A 23162-nucleotide genomic window follows, 5' to 3' on the forward strand; every position below is an offset into this window, starting at 1 on the left:
ATGCGGGGACCTGAAGATTTTACCATTCTGGGGACTCTCTTTGACAAAGAGTGTGCAAAATTAGGTAGAAAACGAATATTTCTGTAGGATGTGAAAATAAATCACAAGAAATTACTAACGGAACGAAGCTGACAAACAGGATACGCTGCACAATTTGCGGGGCCCAGTGCAAAATGAAAACGTGGGTTCCCTGATTGTTCAAAAGCAGGGAAAAAAAAACTGCTGCTAAAGGTTCTAAAATATAAACCTTTTCCCTTTATTTTGCAGTCTCTATCGACTTGCTTCCTGTTCTCTATTTCGTGTCATTCTAAGTAAAGAAAAAAGAAAATGTTAAACTATGATCATGAATTTTACCGTTTGTCTTTATATAGAGCCATGTCAGTTTTGAATGCAAATATCAGAGCATTTAACACGGGTGCGGAATCGCTGAAAGTGTAATTTGTATTTTATGGCATGGAGGGTGCCTGGAGTTGGCCAGAAGAGATGAACACAGGCCAGACCCAGGAAGGTTGGAAGGAGGAAAAAGGGGTCCCCAGGCACAGTGGAGGCCAAAGGAGCACATCTTTGGGCGTGGGATAATGGATGGACCAGTGCCACTGCTCCAGTGAGCCAGGGTCTGCCCTGGACTTGGCTGGAGGACCAGCATGGGCCTGATGGCTGCTGGTTCCCTCGCCCTCCAGCTGAGCCTGCTGGGGCAGCGAGGTGCAACCTGGCACCTCCCCTTACCATCCTCTACCACCTCAACCCATGGCAGAGGGCAACACTCAAGCGTATTGCAACCTCGGTGCCAGGACACATGAGGTACCTGGATCAGGGGTGGACACGAGGCTTGCCCCTGCCAGGTTGGCCGCTAAAAGGTGGGACAGCCATCACCATGTCCTGCTCAGAGAAGCCGCAGGGCACACCAGCTCAACCCCACCCACTCTGACCCACATTGCACCTGCACCCTGGCCCCCACGTAAGCAGAAGATGCAGCGGTCACTGGGCAGGAGAGAGAGGAGGAGGCCAGGCTCCCAGGGCACAGGGCAGCAGGCACCCTGAGGGAGCAAGGAGCAGGAGCCAAGACTCCAAGTCTCCGTTGCGTGCGCCACTGTCTCATGGGACCTCACTTGCAAAACATAAACCCAAAGGTAAAATTATTAAGAGTTTGAAGAAGATGATGGTAGAGCGTTATGCCTTGATTATGGGACCTTCTGTCCCTGTGAAAATGCATGAAGTCAGCCCTGCCAACAGATACCACAAACAACACTAAATCCTGAAAATGAAACATGCTTTTATTAATTTCACTGGCGCACTTCTGTAATGCTCATTTTTCCTACATTTTTTTCATTGAACACTCTTCAGCCACCTCTTCATAGGACGATGATTTTTTTGTATGTCTGTGTGTTGGGATTAACAACCTTAATAATGCAGAACATTGCCATTTTTTTCTATTTTTTATTGAGATGTAATTGACATATAACATTAGTTTCAGGTGTACGATGTAATGATTCAATATTTGTATATATTGCAAACGATCACCACAATAAATCTAGTTAACATCCATCACCATGCATAGTTACACATTTTTTTTCTTGTGATGAGAACTTTTAAGATCTACTCTCTCAGCAACTTTCAAATATACAAGACTCTATTATTATAAACGATAGTCACCATGCTGTACATTACATCTTCAGGACTTATTTATTTTATAACTGGAAATTTGACCTTTTGACCACCTTTATCCATTTTGTCTAGTCTCACCCCAACAATGATTTTGAAATGATTTTGAAATTATGTTTTCTCCAGCATGGTTAATTGAAAAATGTTTTTGATAGTTTGGAAACATTTCTTTCATCTTCTCAACTTGTTATTAGTAATATCATGGACATTATAAGGACAGTTGTCACATTCAGAAAACCTCAATCAAGTTATTTCATATAAAAGCTGCAAGTTTGGGGCTTCCCTGGTGGCGCAGTGGTTAAGAATCCGCCTGCCAATGCAGGGGACACGGGTTCGAGCCCTGGTCCCGGAAGATCCCACATGCACAGGAGCAACTAAGCTCATGCACCCCAACTACTGAGCCTGAGCTCTAGAGCCCGTGAGCCACAACTACTGAAGCCCACGAGCCAAGAGCCTGTACTCCGCAACAAGAGAAGCCACCGCAATGAGAAGCCCAAGCACTGCAACGAAGAGTAGCCCCTGCTCGCCACAACTAGAGAAACCCCACGCGCAGCAAGGAAGACCCAACGCAGCCAAAAATAAATAAACAAATTTATTAAAAAAGAAAAAAGTTCCAAGTTTTCAGGGCGTTTTCTAGTTTTCTTGTGCAAGGACTAATATAATACTTTTTGGATTGATGACACTGATTAACTAGCTTGTTGGCACTTCTTGTTGTATTTCATGGTTTTCATATACAAATTCATTGACACTTCCCTTAAGAGGGAAGCTTAATCCCCTCCCCCAACCTTGAATGTGAGCTGGATTTAGAGACTCACTTCTAACAAATAGAATACGACAGAGATGATGTCACATCACTTCCGAAACTAGGTCATAAAAGTTCTTCTTGCTTCCCCCTTTCTCTCTCATCACTCACTCTGAGAAGCCAGCTATAGGCCAGGAGGACATGCAAGCAGACGTGCGGAGAGGATCACATGGTAAGAAACTGAGTCTCCTTGTAAACAGTCAGCAAGGAACTGGGGCCCGTTGCCAACAGCCATGTGAGTGAACCATCTTGGAAGCAGTATCCCAGCCCCAGTCAAGCCTTTGGATGAATGCAACCTCAACTGATGTCTTAAATGTAACTATTGGGGAAATGTAATTAAAAATAAAATCTCCTGCCAACCCAGTAAAACCTCTGCTCAAAATATAGCAAAGAATACAATAGTTTTGTTACTGAATAAGGATCAAACCAAACTGTGATGTGCATCACAGACGATCCACTAAAGAGATTTCGGACAGAAAGAAATCTTACCCTTTTATTAATACATAGCCAGGCAGACACAACTCGTTACATACATATGAATTGTCTTTGTCCAAAAGAAAAGAGAAAACTTATCTTTTCAACAAGCAAGAAGTTATAACTGTGAGCCAGGCACAGCGGCTAAACTCCCACACAGACAGGAAGACTTGGTGTTTGCATTTCAAAGAGACAGCTCCAAGACCCCCCAAGAAGGACAATCCTAGGATGCAAAACTGGCAAGAGGCTTATTTAGCTTTTAAAAAGATTTACGTGCCTGAAAGAGACAGAGAAAGGAGTTAAGATGACAAGTTTTCTAAAAGAAATGCTGAAAAAAAAGGTGTTTTGCGGGGAGGGTGTTTTTCCCTTTTGGCACCAGGAAAATTGTAAACTTTTTAGGTTTTTATTTACCTAATCTCATGATATTTCCTGAGCCTGAGGCACCCAGCTAAGCCACTCCCAAATTTCTGGCCTTGCAAAACACATATTCATTCCAAAATGAATATTTGCTGTTTTAAGATGCTAAGTTTTGGGGTAATTTGTTACCCAGTCACAGAAGACCAATGCTGGAGTGATACGTAAGGCATGCAACTTCATCCAAAGACCCACGTGATGTTTGAGTTCCACCGGGGTTTGTGTTTCACACAGAGGTACAGAGGAACTGTGATCATTCTATTTCACTGGATTTCCATGAACGCAAAAATGAATCACGTGTCCATAACTGTATACACTGGGTTATTGAATCTATTGACACAGGAGAGATTTTCCATTTTTATGCAGCATCACTGAGAACCCAATCGTCCACTTACCATTTTACACTCTTACTGGTTGGAAGAACTTTTTGCACACTAGCTTCTGGCCCTCTACACTGCACACACTGTCTGTGCCCCACTACACCCAGAGATGCATCCCCAGCTGCAGAAGTGTGGTCAGGATCCAGCTGGCAGCTACAGAGAACCTCCTCATCCAAGGTCACACCTCACCCAAGCCCATACCTGCTGCCGGAGAGTGAGATGGGGTGTCAAGGTCTGGCCATTTCACCTTGAAGAGGGACATGCTAGTGGACCACACTCAGTCTCAAACTCCCCATCATGTGGCCGTGACTTTGTTGAGCCTGTGTAACCACTGACTTCTCCATCTTCCCAATCCTGCTTCCTCTCCTGCCCTCCACAGGTTCAGATTCCTAATAAACATCTCGTACCCCAAACCGTCTTGGTGGCATCTGCTTCTGGAGAACCCATCCCATGACAGTTGGAGGTGGGGGTCCAAGAAAGCAGGTGATTAGATCCTGGTTGGAAAACTAAGATCCCACAAGCTGCGCGGCACGACACGGCCAAAAATAAAAAAAACACACACAAAAAATCCAAAGACAAAAAACAAAACAAATGTGGTGTTCCAAGGAGCCAAAGGGATGGGTCTCTAACAAGGATGCCAATCAGCTTACACCTGCCTTTCCTGCAGGCAGAGCTTTGTTGACACCACATGCTGAGAGCTTACTGAGTGCTTGATCTACCAGCATGGGATCCCACGTAATACTACAACCCACCGGAGGATCCACTCCTCAGCAAACGAAGTAGGAAGTGGGCCCATGACCCCTTGAACCACTGGTGATATCACACGCCACACCACCCAGAAGCTGCCATCTAGGGGTGACGTGATGGCACAGCCTGTGGAAGGTGCAGCTGAAATGCCAGCTCAAAGGCAGTGCTCGGCAAGATGGGGTGCCATCCCCCAGGATGGTGCGTACCCTAAACCTCTGCCTGGCACTGTGTCCTCACAAGGAAGAATGCATGGACCTGGACACGAAGGGGTGGAAGCAGGAGTGGTCCCATGTATCATATCTGTTGCTGGGTAACGCATCACCCCCAAACTTAGCAGCTGAAAACAGTGCACATTCATTACCTCACTGTTTCCGTGGGTCAGGAATCTGGTTGCAGCTTGGCTGGGGGCCTCTGGTTCAGGAGCTCTGCGATCAAGGCATTGACCAGGGCTGTGGTCATCTCAAGGCTTGAGTGGAGGATGACTGGGGACGATCAGCTTTCAGGCTCACTGATGTGGTTGTTGGTAGGCCTTGGGCCCTCTCTGGCTGTTGGCAGGAGACATCTGTCCTTTGCCACGTGGGCCTCACCCTACTGCAGCTATACCATGGCAGCTGGCTTCCCTTAGAGCAAGTGGGCAAGAAAGCAAGAGAAGATGCTCAAGGCAGAAGCCACAGTCTTTTTATAACCTGATCTTGGAAGGGATATCCCATCACTTCTGCTGCCGCAACTCTGGGCTCTGCAGGGCTAGAGTCCTGGTCCCCAAAGGGGGACACTTCCACCAAAGGACACAAAAGAGTCCGATGGGATGGTAAGCCACAGCTGCTGCCTGGGCACTTTCGGCTTCTTATGTGCAGAGACCAACTGGCAAGAAGAGCCCCCACTTTGACAGGGAAATTGACCCTAATACCAAGAGGAGGTAGGCCTGCTGCTACTCCATAAAATTCGGGTGATCTACTCGGAGCCTCCTATAGCCCCTTGCACAATTATGACCGTAAATGAATGGGTACAGCAACCCCAGCCTGAGAAGGGCATGTCCCTGGGAGATGAAGGTCTGGGTCACGCCCCCAGGTAAGCCATCAAAGCCAGCAGAGGTAGTAACTAAAGGTGAGGGGGGTCTAGAATGGAGGAGGGAGAGGATGGGTATCCCTCGCAGCTTTGAGGCTGCCTACAGTGACAATGGCTACAGTTCATCCTACTAACTTCCCTCTTCTAAGGAAAGCAAGAAGAAAGGCCGACTGAAATCCTGGAGGATCAGAACCCCCAAAATATGAGAGAGAGGGAGAGAGATGTGTGCGTACGAACAGCATGGGCTATGAAACCCAACGATGCACCACCAGGATCCCCTTGGAGGAGGAACTTCCCATGTAGCTGTGGAGAGCTTGGTCAGCCGAGCAGAGTGAGGTCAGGGTACAGCATCTGTAACTTCAGTCTGTCCATCCACTGGGAGCTGCTTCATCCAAGGTCATGCCCTTCCCAAGGCAGCCATACCCAGCCACTGAGCACAAAGGCCCTGCCCCTCAGCTCACAGAGGACACCCCCGTGGACAGACCTTGTTCCAGAGCTTCCACCTGGTCGGCTGAGGCTGTGTCAGGCCTGTGTTGAAGTTCACGTTCTCACTCCTTCCCCTCCCAGGCTTCGATCCCCAGTAAACTTCTAGCACCACAGGCTCTATCTCAATATCTGCCTCCAAAGAGCCCAACCTTTGACACGTGCTGTGGGACGTGTCTGTGTCATGATCTGACCTCTGGCCTTACACCTGCCCCAGGTGAATTGGCACAGGTATTCCTGGAAGCCATTCAGACACCGGGACAGCTAGCAGTCACGTAACTGGATGTGTACAGGATTGTGGGTCCTCTAAATGTGTCCCAGTAAACCTAAACCGAATATGTCCCCAATGCAACTTCCCCTTAGCCAGACCACAAAAATGCCTGGGGTCTCTCCATGAACACTTAGAATGTGCGGGGGTGGGTAGAGTGGAGTCAGTGATCTTAACCAATTGTGGTTCAAGTATCTCACTTTTGCAAAACTTGCAAAAACACATGACCCTGGGAATGCATAGCTAGAGCCTCTCCCGGGGCCTTCAGAGTAGCCTGTGCAAGTGAGGGGCCCTGGAGCTTAAGCTTCATTCAGTTCATGGTAAGTAGACTGCCAACGTGTATTTTGTCCTGTCATTTAAAAAATATGTACTAGGGGCTTCCCTGGTGGCGCAGTGGTTAAGAATCTGCCTGCCAACGCAGGGGACACGGGTTTGAGCCCTGGTCCGGGAAGATCCCACATGCCGTGGAGCAACTGGGCATGTGCGCCACAACTACTGAGCCTGTGCTCTAGAGCCCGTGAGCCGCAATTACTGAAGCCCACGGGCCTAGAGCCCGTGCTCCGCAACAAGAGAAGCCACCGCAGTGAGAAGCCCACCGCAATGAAGAGCAGCCCCCGCGTGATGCAACTAGAGAAAGCCCGCGCGCAGCAACGAAGACCCAACGCAGCCAAAAATAAATAAAATAAATAAATTTATTTTTTAAAATGTACTATATATATGTATATATAGTAAAATGTAAAATTGCACCTTGTTTTTGAATAATTAAAAATTATAACCATTCTTCCACATCATTAGCTCTTTCTGAACATCATCTTTCCACGGTACTTCTTAAACTTTTTTTCTTTTGTTTTTTTTTGGCCGTGTCACAAGGCTTGTGGGATCCTAGTTCCCTGACCAGAGACCAAACCTGTGCCCTCGGCAGTCCCAGCCAGTGGACCGCCAGGGAATTCCCTTCTTAAATGTTTTTTAATATCCTTTTTGTAGTAAAAAGGAGTCCATGCTCATTATAGGAAGTTTGAAAATATAAAAAGGTAAAAATAAGGGGGGGAAGTCACCCATAAGTCCAAACTCTAGAGCTGAAGCTCAGAGCAGATGTGGTATCGAGTAGGGGGGCCTCCCCACAATGATTCGCCAATTCCCAGAGGAGATTTGGAGTTTCAGAGTCTTGCTGATTATGGGGCAAGATGGGGGAGGATTTGAACAATGTCTGAATTGCGGTGTCAGCAAATATTGACTTCTCTGGGAAGTCTGGAGGGGAAGCAATGGAAACCCAGCTCCAGACAATCCTGTGAGCCCATGAGGGGACTCCCTGTATGTGAAGAGTGAGTGGGGTTTGGCTGGTACTGGAACAGCCTCGTCATCATGTTGGAAGGTCTAGGTTGAGGGCCTGGGACAGCTGGACCACTGGAGTCTGTAATTGGGGTTCTAGACATTTTGCTCTGAGGTTGCATTGAAGGAGCAAAATCTGGGGGAGGGGTAGAGAAAGAAGCTCTCCACCTCTTTCCTTCACAATAGCCTGCCAAGGATGGTGTCCATGTGTGGTAACCCCCATGAGCCACGCCACCTGGTATGCATGTGCGCGTGTAGTCTCTCCCACCCAGAGTCTGGGCTGGGCCTGTGACTCACCTTAACCCATAGAATGAAGCAGAGTGATGCTGTGCTGGCTTCACACTATACTACAAAGCTACAGTAATCAAAACAGTATAGTAGTGGCACAAAAATAGAAAAATAGATCAATGGAACAGGATAGAGAGCCCAGAAATAAACCCACCACCTATGGCCAATTAATCTATGACAAAGGAGGCAAGAATATACAATGGAGAAAAGACAGTCTCTTCAGTAAGTAGTGCTGGGAAAATTGGACAGCTACATGTGAAAAAATTAAATTAGAACATTCTCTAACACCATATACAAAACTAAACTCAAAATGTATTAAAGACCTAAATGTAAGACCAGTCACTATAAAACTCCTAGAGGAAAACATAGGCACAACATTCTTTGACATAAATCACAGCAATATTTTTCCAGATCCATCTCCAAAAGTAAAGGAAATAAAATAAAAAATAAGCAAGTGGGACCTAATTAAACTTAAAATCTTTTGCACAGCAAAGGAAACCATTGACAAAACAAAGAAAACAACCTACTGAATGGGAGAAAATATTTGCAAATGATATGACTGATAAGGGATTAATATCCAACATACATAAACAGCTCATACAACTCAACATCAAAAAAACAAGCAACCAGGAACTTCCCTGGTGGTCCAGTGGTTAAGACTTTGCCTTCCAATGCAGGGAGTGTGGGTTTGATCCCTGGTTGGGGAGCTAAGATCCCACATGTCTCATGGCCAGAAACCCAAAAAACGTGAAATAGAAGCAATACTGTATCAAATTCAATAAAGGCTTTAAAAAGGGTCCACGTCAAAAAAGTCTTAAAAACAAACAAACAAATGAACAAAACAAGCAACCCAATTTAAAAATGGGCAGAAGAACTGAACAGACATTTTCCCAAAGAGGAAGTGCAGATGGCCAACAGTCACATGAAAAGATGTTCAACACTGTTAATCATCAGGGAAATACAAATCAAAACCACAGTTAGATATCACCTCACACATATCAGAATGGCTATCATCAAACAAAACACAAATAACAAATGTTGGAGAGGAAGGGGATAAACGGGAACCCTCTAACACTGTTTGTGGGTGTGTAAATTGGTGCAGCCACTGTGGAAAACAGTATGGAGGTTTCTCAAAAAACTAAAAATAGAACTACCATATGACCCAGCAATTCCACTCCTGGGCATATATCAGAAAAAAAAAAAACCACACTAATTCCAAAAGATACATGCACCTCAGTGTTCACAGAAGCATTATGTACAATTGCCAAGATATGGAAGCAACCTGTGTCCATCAACAGACAAATGAACAAAGAAGATGTGTCGTATATACACAATGGAATACTATTCAGCCATAAAAAAGAATGAAATTTTGCCATTTGTAGCAACATGGATGGACTTGGAGGACATTATGCTAAGTGAAATAAGTCAGACAGGGAATTCCCTGGTGGTCCAGTGGTTAGGACTCAGCACTTTCACTGCCAGCATCCAGGTTCAATCCCTGGTCGAGGAACTAAGATCCCACAAACTGTGTGGCATGGCAAAAAAAAAAAAGCCAGACAGATAAAGACAAATACTGTATGATATCACTTATATATGGAATCTAAAAACCCCAACAAACTAGTGAATATGACAAAAAAAGAAGCAGACTCACAGATATAGAGAACAAACTAGTGGTTACCAGTGGGGAGAGGAGGTGAGGGACAATATAGAGGTAGGGGAGTGGGAGGTCCAAATTATTGGGTGTAAGATAGGCTCAGGGATCTATTGAACAACAAGGGGAACATAGCCAATATTTTGTAATAACTGTAAATGGAAAGTAAACTTTAAACACTGTATAAAAATTTTTAAATTAAAAACAAATAAATAAATAAAAGAGAATGAAATATCTTTCTAGACACAGAAGAATGTCAAGAGCAATGAGAAAGCTTTGAAATCAAGCACAGAGGTTTTTCTGTGTATCTGATATATTCATGGTGGAGACATAACCTACTGTACTGGGTCAAATAATGCTCCCTCCCCTACTGCAAATTCTTGTCCACATGGAACCACAGAGTGTGACATTATTTGGAAATAAGATCTTTGCAGATGTAATTAGTTAAGGTGAGGTCATATTGGATTAGGGTGGGTCCTAATCCAATGACTGGTGTTCTTATAAGAGAACACAGAGATGCAGACACACACACACACACACACACACACACACACACACACACACACACACACACACACACCCTATCATGTGAAGACACTGACAGGCAGGGAAAACACTACGTGATGGTGGAGGATAGAGTGGGGCATCTATAAGCCAGGGAATGCCAAGGATTGCTGGTAACCTAATGACCATCAGAGGCTAGAAGGGAGGCAATGCTGCTGATGTGAGTTTGGACCTCTGCTCTTCCACACTGTGAGAGAGTACACTTCTGTTATTTTAAGGCACCCAGTTTGTGGTAGTTTGTTACAGCAGTCCTAGTAAATGAATACACCTACCTTTTACAACAGAATGCTTATTAGACTTACTGCTGACTTCTCAATATAAAAAATGGAAGTCAGAAACTAGTGGAATAACATCTTCAAATTGATGAGAAAATATAACTGTCAACCCAGAACTGTATATTCACTAAAACTGTCTTTCAAGAACGTGGGTAGTTACAAAGATATTTTCAGATGCAAAAACTGAAAGAATTTACTACCAACAGACCGTCACTACAAAAAAAATTCTAAAGTAAAAAATGTACTTGCGGAAGGATGAAAATGATCCCAAAAAGAAGGCGCAAGAAGCAAGACAGAATCACGATTCAGGATGTGAAGATAAGAATTCTGCAGGGGTGGAGACTTTGGGAGCCCCAGGGAAACACAAGAACTCAGCTGCCAGCCTTTCAGTAGGCAGAAGCTCTACAGCAAGGGGACAATGGGCCTGATTGTTTCCCAGGATGGAGTTTTCCACGAAGCACGAAAAGAAACTGACAAAAAAATGTCTCCTATACCGGCGATCCCTGACGACTCAGTAATTCATCTCCTGAACCAGCATTATTAGTGTCCATTTACACAGCATTTTTCAGAAATATCACTTGGTGCTTAGTGTAAGGAAAGGCTAATCAAGATTTTGCGATGAAATACTTTTTTTTTTGCGATGAATTTCTTGAGCAAATGAGAAATGGCTCTATATTCTTGATACAGGTGTAAATCTTCCAATTTATTTTTGAGATTCTTAGATGGTTTTGGGTAACTAATATGTAACTTATGAAAACTGCAAGTATTTTGTATTTCAAATACTTCAACCTACTGATGAGTGTAAAAATATCAGACTACTCAATATTTGGGACCACTTATTGGCAACTGTCGCAAAACAAATTGATTTGTATAGTGAGATGTTGCCAAATTGTGTAAATATTTACATACAGCATATACCTGTGTATTTTAGCAATGACTGGGGTCCCATCACTTCCTTTTTTTCTTCCGTAAGTGAAAAAGATTCAGAGCACATGACCACTTTTCATTCTTAGAAACAAATGCATAAAATGATCTTTTATCAGAGCAGTAGAAAGTTAAACACTGGATGTACCCAAATACTTTGAGAAAGCTGTCCTCTTTTCATCTCTCCCTCCATTTTGGGTATAGTATGTGTGTATCTTTATTGGTACACACAGGCTAGGCTTTGTGAGCTATTTTTTTTTTTGGTTAAAAAACCATGGCTTGTTGGCTCATAATGACATAGTCATACCTAAGAGATTTGTAATTTCTTTTCACTCTTTTCTTGAGCTTATGAGATAGAGTTTCAGTTCTAAGTAAGCATCATCCAAACCTTCTGTACACATTTCAGTTTGCTGTGTAATATAATGACATGAAATCGTACTCCTTTTTCTCTTCTTGTTTCTTTTTGCATGTAAGTTTGTTGTGAAAATGTAAATCTGAATGGGTATGAGGTTAGATCTGAGATTTATTTCTGCTCATTATGTGTCTGAGACCATGATTTCTCAGAAGGACTATGTGTGTATATATACACACATGCACATATACACTTTTGAATAATATGAAATTATTTGAAGAGAACAACTTTCTGCAAATGCCTTCACCAGTCAGGATTAATGATTGCTTAAAGACCCTGACGACCTGAGGATAACTTTCTCATGAAGTAGATTCAATGGCTGATAACAGACCCTTAGAAACGGCCAAACAGATGAAATGGCTCAAACTGGCAGGAAGTCTGGTCTTTCTCCTGGGGTTCCCCTCCTCAAGGAGCTTCTGTGGGAATCCCTGAAGGATGTGGCCATGTGCTGGAAATCTGTTCTGGTAGCGGCCTGACACCTTGGCCCAGCTTTTCACACTCAGAGCCACTACTTCTGCCCAGGCTATTTGTGTTCTCTGAATCAATTCCCTCCTGACACATACAAGTCCTGCCAACACAAATAAGGTCACCTGACGGTGGTGTCTGCCTAAAGCTCAGAGGGGGAGGGCAGTGCTTCCAGGTTGACGCTCTAACCCCACGTCAGGGCCTCTCCCCGCAGGGCCCAGCTTACCTCCCGCTACTGGGGGAGTTCCCAGCTCCTCCCTCGAGGGCTCTCCTCTTCCTCAACCTCCAATCCTTCCAGCTCCTAGATGTTGGACTTTGGGGTCATCCATTTCCTTCTGCGGAAACCCCCCACTAACCCCACATGGTCCAAGAACACACCATCAGTGCTTTTATTCAGTGCTGGGGACATCAGGAATCCAGTTAACATCTCTCTAGAGAAAATATTTTCCCTCCCTTTTAGGGCACTATCAAGATAAAGATTTTGCTAATTTGCACAACCAACAGACCATTAAGCCAACGGTCTATGCCATAGCACTTGGTTTCCTGGTGACGTCACAGTTCCCCCGCAGAACACTGCGTGGGTCCTGCCTGCCTGTGACTAAATGGCCCATCATCTGGGTGAATTTCCTAAAACAAAGAGCATCTTCAAAATAAGGTAATCAGCATCTTTCCATCCAGAAACCAGAACAGCCAACTAGCTTCAAACACAGCTCCCTTGCTAACATCTAAAAGTGAATCAAGTCCCCTTTTAGGGGGTACCCAACTATACCCCAGGGTAGTCTGAATGAGTCAACTGGCAGAAATGTTTCATTTCAGGGGCTGCAAACTCACAGCTGGGCTCCATCTGGCTCACAGAAATGTTTTCTTTGGCTCATAATTGATCATCTTCCTTGAAGTTTTGAATTGGTTGCCGACATTTCATTAGGACATTTGAAATAGAAACCTGGATTTCTAGCTTCCTTTGCGAAAGCCTGAAGATCAGGCATCCCAAGGTGTGCCTTCTCACATGGAGGTCCACTGACTAGAGGGTGCAGCGGGGCCCCCGCAGACACGGCATCCGCTCTCCAGCCCTCCCTATTGTCTCTCCCTGTCCCTCCATGTCAATTACCTGTCATCCTTGGTCCTGTGTAGTTGTTTTCTTACACCACCCTCTTCATAAGTCTGCATTCCTTGTCCAGCCTCTGTGGACATTCCATCTGCAACCCTTGCCTTAGGGCTTTGGATACACGTGGCCAAACTGTTTCATAGAAAGGAGCCATTCATTTTCTTGAGCAACTTGGTCGCCCTCACCTTTGTGTTATTTGTTTGATTTAATAGGCAATTATTGAACCTTGCTGTATGCAAAGGCTAGAAGCAGATGGGTCAATGGGAAATCAGGCTGATGGATGGGTTATCAGTGAGTAGACACCTACCAGCTGAAGCCTGGGTGTGTGAGAATTTGCCAAGGGAGGGCAAACAGTGCCCAGCGTTGCTTAAATAAAGGTCAATGAAGATAAGGACAACTAGAGCTTCCTGTGGTTTCCTGTCGGGGCAATAGCAGGTTCAGGGGAGTGACAGGAGAGAAAGCCAGGCTGCTGTGTGCTGAGAGGTGAGTGGAGGGTGAGGATGCAGAGGCAGCAAGTGTAGACAACAGCTCTGAAAAATTTGGTCTAAAGGAGGGAGTGAGATGGCACGAGTCTAGACTGTTCTTTGAGGGTTGCAGGTAGAGGGATGTTTATTGGTGAAGGGGAAAGAGCCAGTGGAAAATGATTTGTGGTCACAGGTGCATTGGGACCCCCCTGGGAGCTTGGGGAGGCGGGGATATGGGACAAAGAATTAGCTCCGAATTGCAGTTGAGAGCAATGCCTGAACATCATGGGATGAAGATGAGGGCAGGTACATAGAAGTTTGCAGATGCGGGGGAGAAAGTGAGTAAATCCTGCTTGATTGAAGCCTTTCTCTTTGGAACATCAGCTGAATCCAGAGATCTCTGAGGCCTCCTTGGAACTAGCACTATTATATCCTTGGCACCTGGTAAGAAGGTGGTATGAGCTGAATTGTGGCCCCTCCCCAAATTCATATGCAGAAGTCCCAGCCCTCAGTACCTCAGAAGGTGACTGCATTTGGAGATGGGGTCTTTGCGGAGGTATTTAAGGTTAAATGATGTCATAAGGATGGGGCTCTAATCCACTAGGACTGGTGTCATTACGAGAAGAGACGCCAGTGATGCACAGAGAAAAGGCCACATGAGGACACAGCGAGAAGCGGCCGTCTGCAAGCCAAGGAGAGCAGCCTCAGGAGGAACCCAACCTGCTGACACATTGATCTTGGACTTCCAGCCTCCAGGGCTGTGAGGGGATAAATTCCTGTTGTTTAAGCCACTTAGTCTATGGTATTTTGTTATGGTAGCCTAAGCAGACTAACACAGGGAGGAATAGAAGGGGGTGAGAAAAGAGGGAACGGCTTTCTTTATGTCGAAGTCACCAGCATCTGTGGCCCTTGGAATGCTGATAGACGTTTTTAAAAATCATGTTAAGCAAAACAAAGAAGATATTTCCACTAAGGGGATGGGCTTTGGATTTAGACACACTTGATTTTCCATCAAGCAAGTCACATAACCTTCCTGAGTTTTAGACTTTTTATTTGTAAAAAGGAGATAACAAAACCCACCTCAGAGGGTCACTGTGAAAGTAAAATGAAATATGTAAAAACATGGAGCACACTACCTAGTAAACATTAACTGATTGTTAGGAAAGGCGGTGTGTAATTGGGCTATGCTATTTTATTAGTATCATTGAGAGAGAAATACATTCCTGCTTGTCACACCCTGTCGTTTGGTGAGGAATGGGGGCAGAGGGTATGGCGCACATATTGGCTCACATATAGGGTTTCGTACTGACTTGGGTGTAGAATCACCATGAAATAGAACCCTGGGAAACCAAACTCAGAGAGGCTGACCCATAAGATTATCTGCACCCAGCACTGTGCCTGGCACATGGTAGGCGGTCAAATAGTATTGGCGAATGCATTTATGAATGAAGAGAATGCACTGAGAATGTTAAGAGACTGAACATCTATAACGATCTGTTGATGAGTGTGTTAGTCAACCCTCTTCATGTTGCAAGTGACAGAAACCCATTCAAACCAGCCTAAGCCAAAAAATTAAAAGAAATTAAAAAAATTCACAAGTGGTGGCGGAATTTGTTGGCTTGGAAACGGAAAAGTTGGGATGTCTGCTTCAGGCACAGTTGGATCCAGGGACAAAGAGATGGCTGGAGTGGTCTTCTCTCCTTTTCTTCTGTATTGGTTTTACACCCAGGCAGGTGCCCTCCACGTGGTAGTCCTGGCAGCTCCTTCCAGGATTCCACCCTCTTTACACCCAACAATTCATCCAGAAGTAAGGAGCCTCCTTTTCCAAACACTTCAAACTTGAGTCTTGAATTGACTCTGAGCCACCCAACCAGAGTCACAAGATCATCCTTAATCCAATCAGCAACACTCCAAGGCCTGGGAGCAGAGGAGGGATAATTTCCCAAAGGAAAAACAGGGAGCTTTCCCCAGCAGAAGGGAGACTGGTTGCTAGGCAGGCACAGGCACAGACCACTGCTGCCCATGGACTTAGCGTATCTGGAGAGAAGTCAGGTAACTCATGGGTGACTAGGTAAGAGAGAGTGAAAAGCATGGCATCTGCAGGACACATGAAGATGAGTAATCAGAGCTGTGCTGGGTCCAGGGAGGACCGGGGCCAATGAGGATTTTAAGGAGGCTGGGATGTGCACCAGGGTGCCTGGCCACAGAGGTACATGGTACACTGATGGCAACAATGGCCCTGACTCTCTACCTGACCCTGAATCCACACCCTCTGCCTTGTAGTTTTGCAGCATCTCTCATCAAGAGGGGAGCCTATTTCCCCTCTCCTAGAATCTGGGCTGGACTTGTCACTTGCTTTGACAATATAATGTGGCGGAAGGGATGGTGTGACAGTTCTGAGGTTAGGCTTCCAGGGGTCTTCTGTGTCTTTGCTTGTTCTCTTAGGCCCCTGACCTTACCATGTGAACTGTCCTGGCTATTTGGCTGGAGGATGAGAGACCACATGAAGCCGTCTCAACTGTCCCAGCCAAGGCCCCAGGCATGGAAAGAGCCCTGCATGACTAGCAAAGCTGCCCAGCTGACCCACAGAAGACTATAGTCACACAGGTGAGTCCACTGAACCCAGCTCAGATCAGAACTGCCCAGCAGGACCCATGGACTCAAGAGCAGTAGTGGCTGCCGTTTTAAGTCAATGAGTTTTGGGACAGTTTGTTACACAGCATTGTGTGGGAAATAGGTAACAGTTACAAGGCATTATAGGGAGAAAACCCAGCTAGCGATTGGCTTGCCAACCTGAGTCCCCTGGCGTGGGGCTGGATCTACCTGGAGAGGGTGTGTGTTTCTAATTTGCAGGAAAATGCCATACAGGACACCTGGTCCTGGAGGGTCGTGCCTATTCATAGCCTGGTGGAGTCTACAGTCTCTACGGATCTCATACCAGGATTTTAATGGACCTTCTGACATGTTTCTCATAGACAAAGGCTTTGGGAAGTTATGGAAATTATCCAGCTTGAGCTGCTGGGGAGAAATGCCCTCCACTAGCCAAATTTGGGTTCATTTCCCCCACCTGAATTACACAATTTGGTTTAGCTATTTTTATATGGTGGCTGTGAGTGGGGAACAAGGGAAGAACATACACGGCCTCAACGAGGGGCCTGTGGGAGACTGGGTAGAACTGGATGGGTCCCCAATACTGTCCAGGAGAACACCAGCTATTCAATCATAGTGTGGGGGAAAAAATCCAAAAGATGGTTTCTAAAGCCCATTTCAGACTTCTCTGGAAGAAAGTAAAGGGAAGAGATAACGGGAAGCTGCCTGATGCAGGATTTGTCGATTGGAGAATGGAAAGGATGAAACAAAGAAAGGAAAGGATGCCCCCAGCGTCCCCCTGCTCCCAGCATCCAGGCAGCTCCCTCCTCTATCCCCAGTCCTCACCGGGGGCTCCAGACACACACGTAAAACAGACTCTGGGATCCCAAATATGTCCCAGGTGGTGTTACTGCCTCTAAGCCTGCTCTGCTCACATGGCCTGTTCCAGGGACCATCATCATCGCCACCCACCCAGGTGAGAAACCCGGCAGCCGGCCACCAAGTCCTGCTCATCCATCACCTGAACATCTCTCTGTTCTCTCTGCCCCACCGCGACATCCCCCCTCCCACTCCCAGACTCCCCACTTCCAAGTGACCACTTCTAAACTGGATTTAAGTTTGTCTGCTGGGTGAAAACTTCAATTCTGCAGTCTGACATAGTCTACCTAATGGTTTCCTGTATCTCTGCCCAGCTTCTCTCCTGCCTGCCTCCTCTGCAGCCAGCTGAGGTTTCTTCTGGCTTCCAAGACCCAGGCTAGGTGCGCACCCACCCCCCTCCCCCAGGTCCCTGTACTTGGGGCTCTCCTTCCAGCCTGCCTGGCTTCTTCCAAGCAGCCCAGGAGGCCCTGGGCTGGGTGAGAGACCTCCAGGCCTTATCGTGCTCACTGGTGTGGCATGTTCAAGGGCGTCTGCCTCCTTCTCCACAGTCTAAGGTCTGCTGGGTCCGTGCTCCGCGAGGGCGTCCCCTGGGCCCACTCGGAGCAGGCTCAGGAGAGGTTCAGACGGCCTTCCTTGGGGCCGGGCACCCTCTGGCCAAGACGCCGCCCTAGTGCCGCAGCCATTTCGGAATCCACCGGCTGGTGGCAGCGGCCCCTCCCCGGGACCCCGATGTCCTTAGGGTGTGCACAGCCAGCCCTTGCTGGAAGGCCCGGGAGCGGGGCGGGGGCGGGAGTGGGGCGGAGAAGGGGGGGCGGACAAGGCGCGGGAAGCCGGCGGGACCTGGCGGCGGGTGGTTCACGCGTCCCAGGGAGTCGGCGTGCCGGCTCCGGCCCCGCGCTCCCAACCCTCGGAGCCCCGGGCTCGGCCCCGAGAAGGGGTCCCCGCACCTTCGAGGGCGGCCGGAGCTCGACCGCTGAGCTAGCTGGAGATGCGCGCGTGGCTGGGCCCCACTCCCGCACCCGGGCCGCTCCGAGCCACACCGGGGGCGTCCGCTCCGCGCTCGGGCCGCTGAGGACGCGAGGCCGCCGCCGTCACCAGGAGAGGGGCGAAACCATCCCAGAGCCGCGCGTGCCCTCCCCAGCCTGCAGGTCGCCGAGCGCTCGCTGGGGAGGGAGGAGCACGTGGGGACGGGGTTGGTGAGTGGTCCCGGGACACCCCACTCCCTGCGTCGTCTCCCCCCACCCCCTCCCTCGCCGGGGCAGAGACCTACTGGCTCCGCCCCACTGGGGGAGCGTGTCACTCGCTAGGGGCCCTTTCCCACCCCGGGCTTCACAGAGGAACCCCCTCGCTGGACCTATGGCCCTGCCCTCTCCTCAGGGCCTCCCACCGTGGCTCACCTCGAACTTGCTCATGAACTCCGCAAAGATGCCGAAAAAGGCCTCGGAAGTGGTGGCTTTGGAATCTTCACCGAAGAAAGCCAGCGCCTTGCCCAGCTCATCCATGGCCTCCCGCTGCAGCCCGTCCAGCGCCCGCAGCACCGGCTGGGCTGTCTCCAGGAAGGACTGATGGGCCTCTGTTAAGGAAACTGCCCCAGGTCCCTGGGGCAGGTCCCTGGGGCAGGTCCCCGGGCAGTGACCCAAACAGCGACCGCTCCAGTCTACCCCAGGCCCTTTGCTCACCTGGGCACCATGCCCTGGTCAGAGGCTCCAGTCCCTTTGCCCCCTGCCCTCCAAGCTCGTCCTGACACCTGCCACATCCAGTCCAGCCTTAGGCCTTTCACTTGCTCCTCTCTCTGTGGGGCAGCTCTCTCTTCCCTCCTGGCTCTGCTCAGATGCTACCACCCTCTCTTCCCCAACCATCCACTTAGAGTGGCCCCCTTTCTCTGTCTCTCTCTTTTTCTATAGCATTTGTCGCTGTCTGTGCTCAGTCAGAATATTCCCCTCTCCTGACTGCCTTTGGCTGGCCAGGCCTGACAAGTCTGAAAAGCCTCTCCCTGTATCTTGTGACTTAAGCCTGGACTCTGCCAGCCCCGAGGACAGAGGGGCAATGTAGCCAATCAAAAGAGCTCCTTCTCAGTTACACACAGACTTGACATAAGCACTTAGATTCTAAATGACCTAAGACGGACCCCCTTCCAGAACCCCTGGACCCACAGCAGCCTCTGCCCAGAATCTCTGCTGGCCACTGGAGCTACAGCCAGCTCTACCTGACCACCCCCCCCCCCCACCAGGGTCCACTGTGGCACTGGGACAGGATACCGCCATGACCACAGCAAACTTGTCCTCGCTGGTGGGGGACATGCTCTGGCAGGCGGCCTGTATTTCACTGATGGTGCCATGGAGATCAGCCAGGTCACCGGTCAGGGCCCGTTGGTTCACTGTAGGGAAGGCAACAGAGCCTCGTGGGGCTGCCCTCCCAGCCCAGGACAGCAGTGCCTCTGCCTCCCCACCCATGCACCCAGCCTACCTTTGGCAGCCAGGGGCACGGTGGGCAGGTCCTGAGCAAAGCCCAGGAGTTCGGGGAAGTGCTGGCTCAGCGATTTGGCAAGGATGTGCAGGAAGGTGGACTTCCCATCCACCGTCTTGGTGGAGTTCAGCTGCAAGTGACCCCAACATATATCTTCCTCAAGGACCCCATCAGATTCCTGATCACACGGGCTCAAGTGCTCTCCTCCCTGCTTCCCCTGGGCTGTGGTGTCAGTTCCCGGCTCCCGACACTCTCCAACTCCAAAGGTCATAAACTGATGGCTAGTAATCCTTAACTCTGAAGCTCTCATCTGCTGGGATGCCACAGGCCTGTTTCCTGGCCCAGATCTTTGAGACCCCCAGGAACGAGGCCCCCAGCTAGGGGAGGACCCTAGGTTTTTCTGTCCTTGTGAGTTTGCCCTTGTCAAAAGATAGAGCCCAAGATTCTCTAACCCCAGGGAAAGCGGGGAGCATCACTCACAGTTCTTCACTTTTGCGGTTTTCTGGAACCATCTGTGGCCCATCTGAGCCTCAGACACCCTAAACCATTCATATCTATAAAGGGAGTTTTTCTTCCTCTTTTTGAAAACAACCAAAAGCGTCATGGGGTAAAGTCCCAGAAACACAGGGGAAAGGCTGGATATTTGAGCTGTCCCTTCTCTGATCCTAGATCTTTCTGGGGTAGGACTGGCCTGATGGTGGTGGTGGTGTTGAGGGCACAGAATCCACCAGGTGGGACTCTCCCCTTCCTCCTGGAGCCTTCCCTCCCTGCCCTTCTCCTCTCCCACCACTCCATTTTTCCAGATCTTGAGGCTTGGCTTGGAGACGCCACCTTGTCCCCCCCTCCCCTCAACCCCCAAACTTTGCTTCTGTTACATCCTGGCCTGCGGGCAGCCAGCTCTTCCTCCGGGGGTGATGGGGGTGGGGAAGGGCCTCAACAGTAGAGCAAACAAATCAGTGACTGTCTGACAGGCCCCCTCACCTCCGTCAGGAAGTTGATCTTGAAGCCCGTGGTCTTGTTGGTTTGGGGCTGTCCATCGTTGAGATAGTTGCCCATGGCCAACACAAACTGTGGAGAGAAAGGTGGGCAGGTCCTACCCCACGCCCTGGCCCCTCTCAGGGGGAACCTCCAGGCTGGAAGCCCAGGGGACAGAGGGGCAGGTAGAGTGATCTGAGAAGGGGAGGTTCTGACCTCCAGGATCTTGGCGAGCTTCCGGCTGTTCTTGAGCTCGAGGGAGGCCTGGCGCAAGCACTCCAGGCTGCCCCGGATCTCTTCTGTCTTCTCCTGTAGGGTGGCCTGGAAGTGGAGGCTGCGCAGGCGGGTCTTGTACTCGGGAACCGACAGCATCTGACAGGAAGGCAGGGCCAGGATTCATCCATCCCGCTGGGAGACCCGCTGCCCCGGGGCAGCCTGGGGTGGGGGTCAGCGGGCTGCCCGGTATTCCCTTAGGAAAACAAGCACAACCTCTAGGGGGCACCCTCATCCCATCCACCTTGGACCCTGAGTGAGAACTGGCTGCCACAGGTGTAAAGCCGGGACTCAGAGGCGTGAACGCGGTGGCGGGAGGGGAGCGAGACCCACGCACAAAGGCACAAAGCGAGAGCCGCGATAGAGGAGGCCGAGGCCGCTGGGCAGCCGCCCCTGACCCCGGGCGGGGGTCACGGCCACAGCACCTGCAGGACGAACTGGTCGGGCTCGCTGAGGCGGCCGGGCGCCTCGCGGAAGGCCTGGTAGCGCTGCTCCTCGTCGGCGTCGGGCGCGAAGAGCAGCAGCTGCGCCAGGTGCGCGGGCTCCAGGCGCCGGGGCTCCATGCTCATTAGCACCTGCCGCAGCTCGGCCGGGCTCAGCTTCAGGTGCGCCAGCAGGATGGCTGCGGGCGGGGCCGCGAGGGTGAGCCGGGGCGGGGCCCGGGCGGGGAGTGGGCGGGGCTTCAAGATCCACCCTGGCTCCTGGGTGTGTCGGGGGACGGGGGGCAAGGAACCGGGGCGGAGCAGGAGCCTGCCCAGAGGAGGGGAGGGTCCTTCCCGCGACCGACTGAGGGGCGAGGGCGGGGTTCTCGAAAAGATAGACCTGGAATTGAGCGGGGCCTGCGGAGTTGGGGCCAGGGAACTAGGGAGGGTCCTGAGACGGGGAGAGTAGGGGATGCCGCTGGAGGCGGGGCCGGAACTGGGGAGCCGATTACAGGATGAGGGCGGGGCCGACGGGGGTGGAGCCAAGGCCGGTACCTGCGCCCGGTGGGATCGGGCTGGCGGTGGGACCTGGGAGAGGGTCTTCACCGCGCGGGAGGCAGGTGTTGGGGCCGCCACGGCCTAATCTCGATCATCCACCGGGGTGGATCCAAGGCTCTGTGGCCCGGAGGGGGGTCGCGTCCTGCCCCCCACAACCACCCGGCACCCCCAGCCCCTCACAGGTGTTGTAGGCCTTCTTGTGGGACAGGATCTCCACCACCTCCTTCTTCCTGAAGGGCTCAGGCCCGGGCACCGGCTCTGGAAGGGAAACTGATGGTTTAATGAGGGGACGCTAGGCTGAGGCTGCTGTGCGAGGGCCCAGGAGGGGTGTGGCCACACCCCACAGCCCAGACGCCCCCGACCATGGACTTGACTGAATCAGCTCCAGGTGTCCACACTCCCCTCACTCATGGACTCTGGGGTCCAGTCTAACACAGTGTGCGTGATGTGGCGTGTGTCCGCCCGCCGCCCCCCATCCTCTCTCCCCTGGGCCCTTGGGACTGAGCTGGCCCCATAAGGAGAACCAATCACCTCTCGACCTTGCAGATGCTTCCTGGACGGACAACAGCCTTTCTCTTCAATCCCGGGACCACTTTCCACACACAGTATCCCTGGCTGCCTGGAGCCCCACCCAACAACTACAGGGAGATACCCTGAGAGGGGTAAGGGGAGAGAGAGACTTGGGAGGGATATCTGTCTACCTTATTGTGGCTGTGTGACTTTGAGCAAATTACCTAGCCTCTTTGTGCTTCCTCATCAGGAGGTTGGGGCGAGCACAGTCCCTACCTTACAGAATTGTCACAGGATTAATTTAGAAACAAGGGTGTCTGACATTGTGTAAGCATGCAATACATGTCAGCACTTATTATCTCCATTTTGAAGCAGAAAACCTGAGGCTCTGAGAAGTTCAATAACTCAGGGACACAGTAAATAAATGGCGGTCCGTGCAGACCTTGGGGACTCTAAGCCCTGGGATGCCACAGAAGGTAGTGGGTGGGCTGCCACAGAGGACCTGGTATCTGGGTTCCCCTAGGGCCCTCAGGCCACTCACTAGCAGGTTTCTGGGTGCCAAAGTGGAGCTCCAGGTCGAGGTACTTCACCATGTCGCTCAGCTTATCATAGTCAGAGTCTTCCCCGAGCTGCGAGGGAGGGGGAGGTTCAGAGCGAGGAAGAACGGCCGCCCTCCACCGCCCCCACCCTCTAAGGGCTGCCTTGTGAGCTCCTGGAG

The 23162-nt window shown here is 49.7% G+C and overlaps 1 protein-coding gene across 5 annotated transcripts in view; it reads right to left on the reverse strand.

Moving 5' to 3' along the window:
- Nucleotides 1–10121: 10121 nt before the first annotated feature.
- GRID2IP (Grid2 interacting protein) overlaps nucleotides 10122–23162 on the reverse strand; it is a gene marked incomplete at its 5' end in the record, with an annotated part of 42145 nt that continues 29104 nt past the window's right edge. For all 5 annotated transcript variants that reach the window (XM_082429955.1, XM_082429954.1, XM_082429958.1 and 2 more), the window contains 9 exons: nucleotides 10122–18403; nucleotides 18638–18802; nucleotides 19499–19617; nucleotides 19707–19836; nucleotides 20688–20774; nucleotides 20898–21053; nucleotides 21380–21576; nucleotides 22115–22192; nucleotides 22986–23073. In XM_082429955.1, the coding sequence (XP_082286081.1) occupies nucleotides 18332–18403; nucleotides 18638–18802; nucleotides 19499–19617; nucleotides 19707–19836; nucleotides 20688–20774; nucleotides 20898–21053; nucleotides 21380–21576; nucleotides 22115–22192; nucleotides 22986–23073 (1092 nt within the window). In that variant the 3' untranslated portion in view covers nucleotides 10122–18331. The remainder of the gene's footprint in view (nucleotides 18404–18637; nucleotides 18803–19498; nucleotides 19618–19706; nucleotides 19837–20687; nucleotides 20775–20897; nucleotides 21054–21379; nucleotides 21577–22114; nucleotides 22193–22985; nucleotides 23074–23162) is intronic.

The sequence above is a fragment of the Balaenoptera physalus genome, assembly GCF_965194825.1.
Source record: "Balaenoptera physalus genome assembly, chromosome: 16".
Classification (NCBI taxonomy): domain Eukaryota; kingdom Metazoa; phylum Chordata; class Mammalia; order Artiodactyla; family Balaenopteridae; genus Balaenoptera; species Balaenoptera physalus.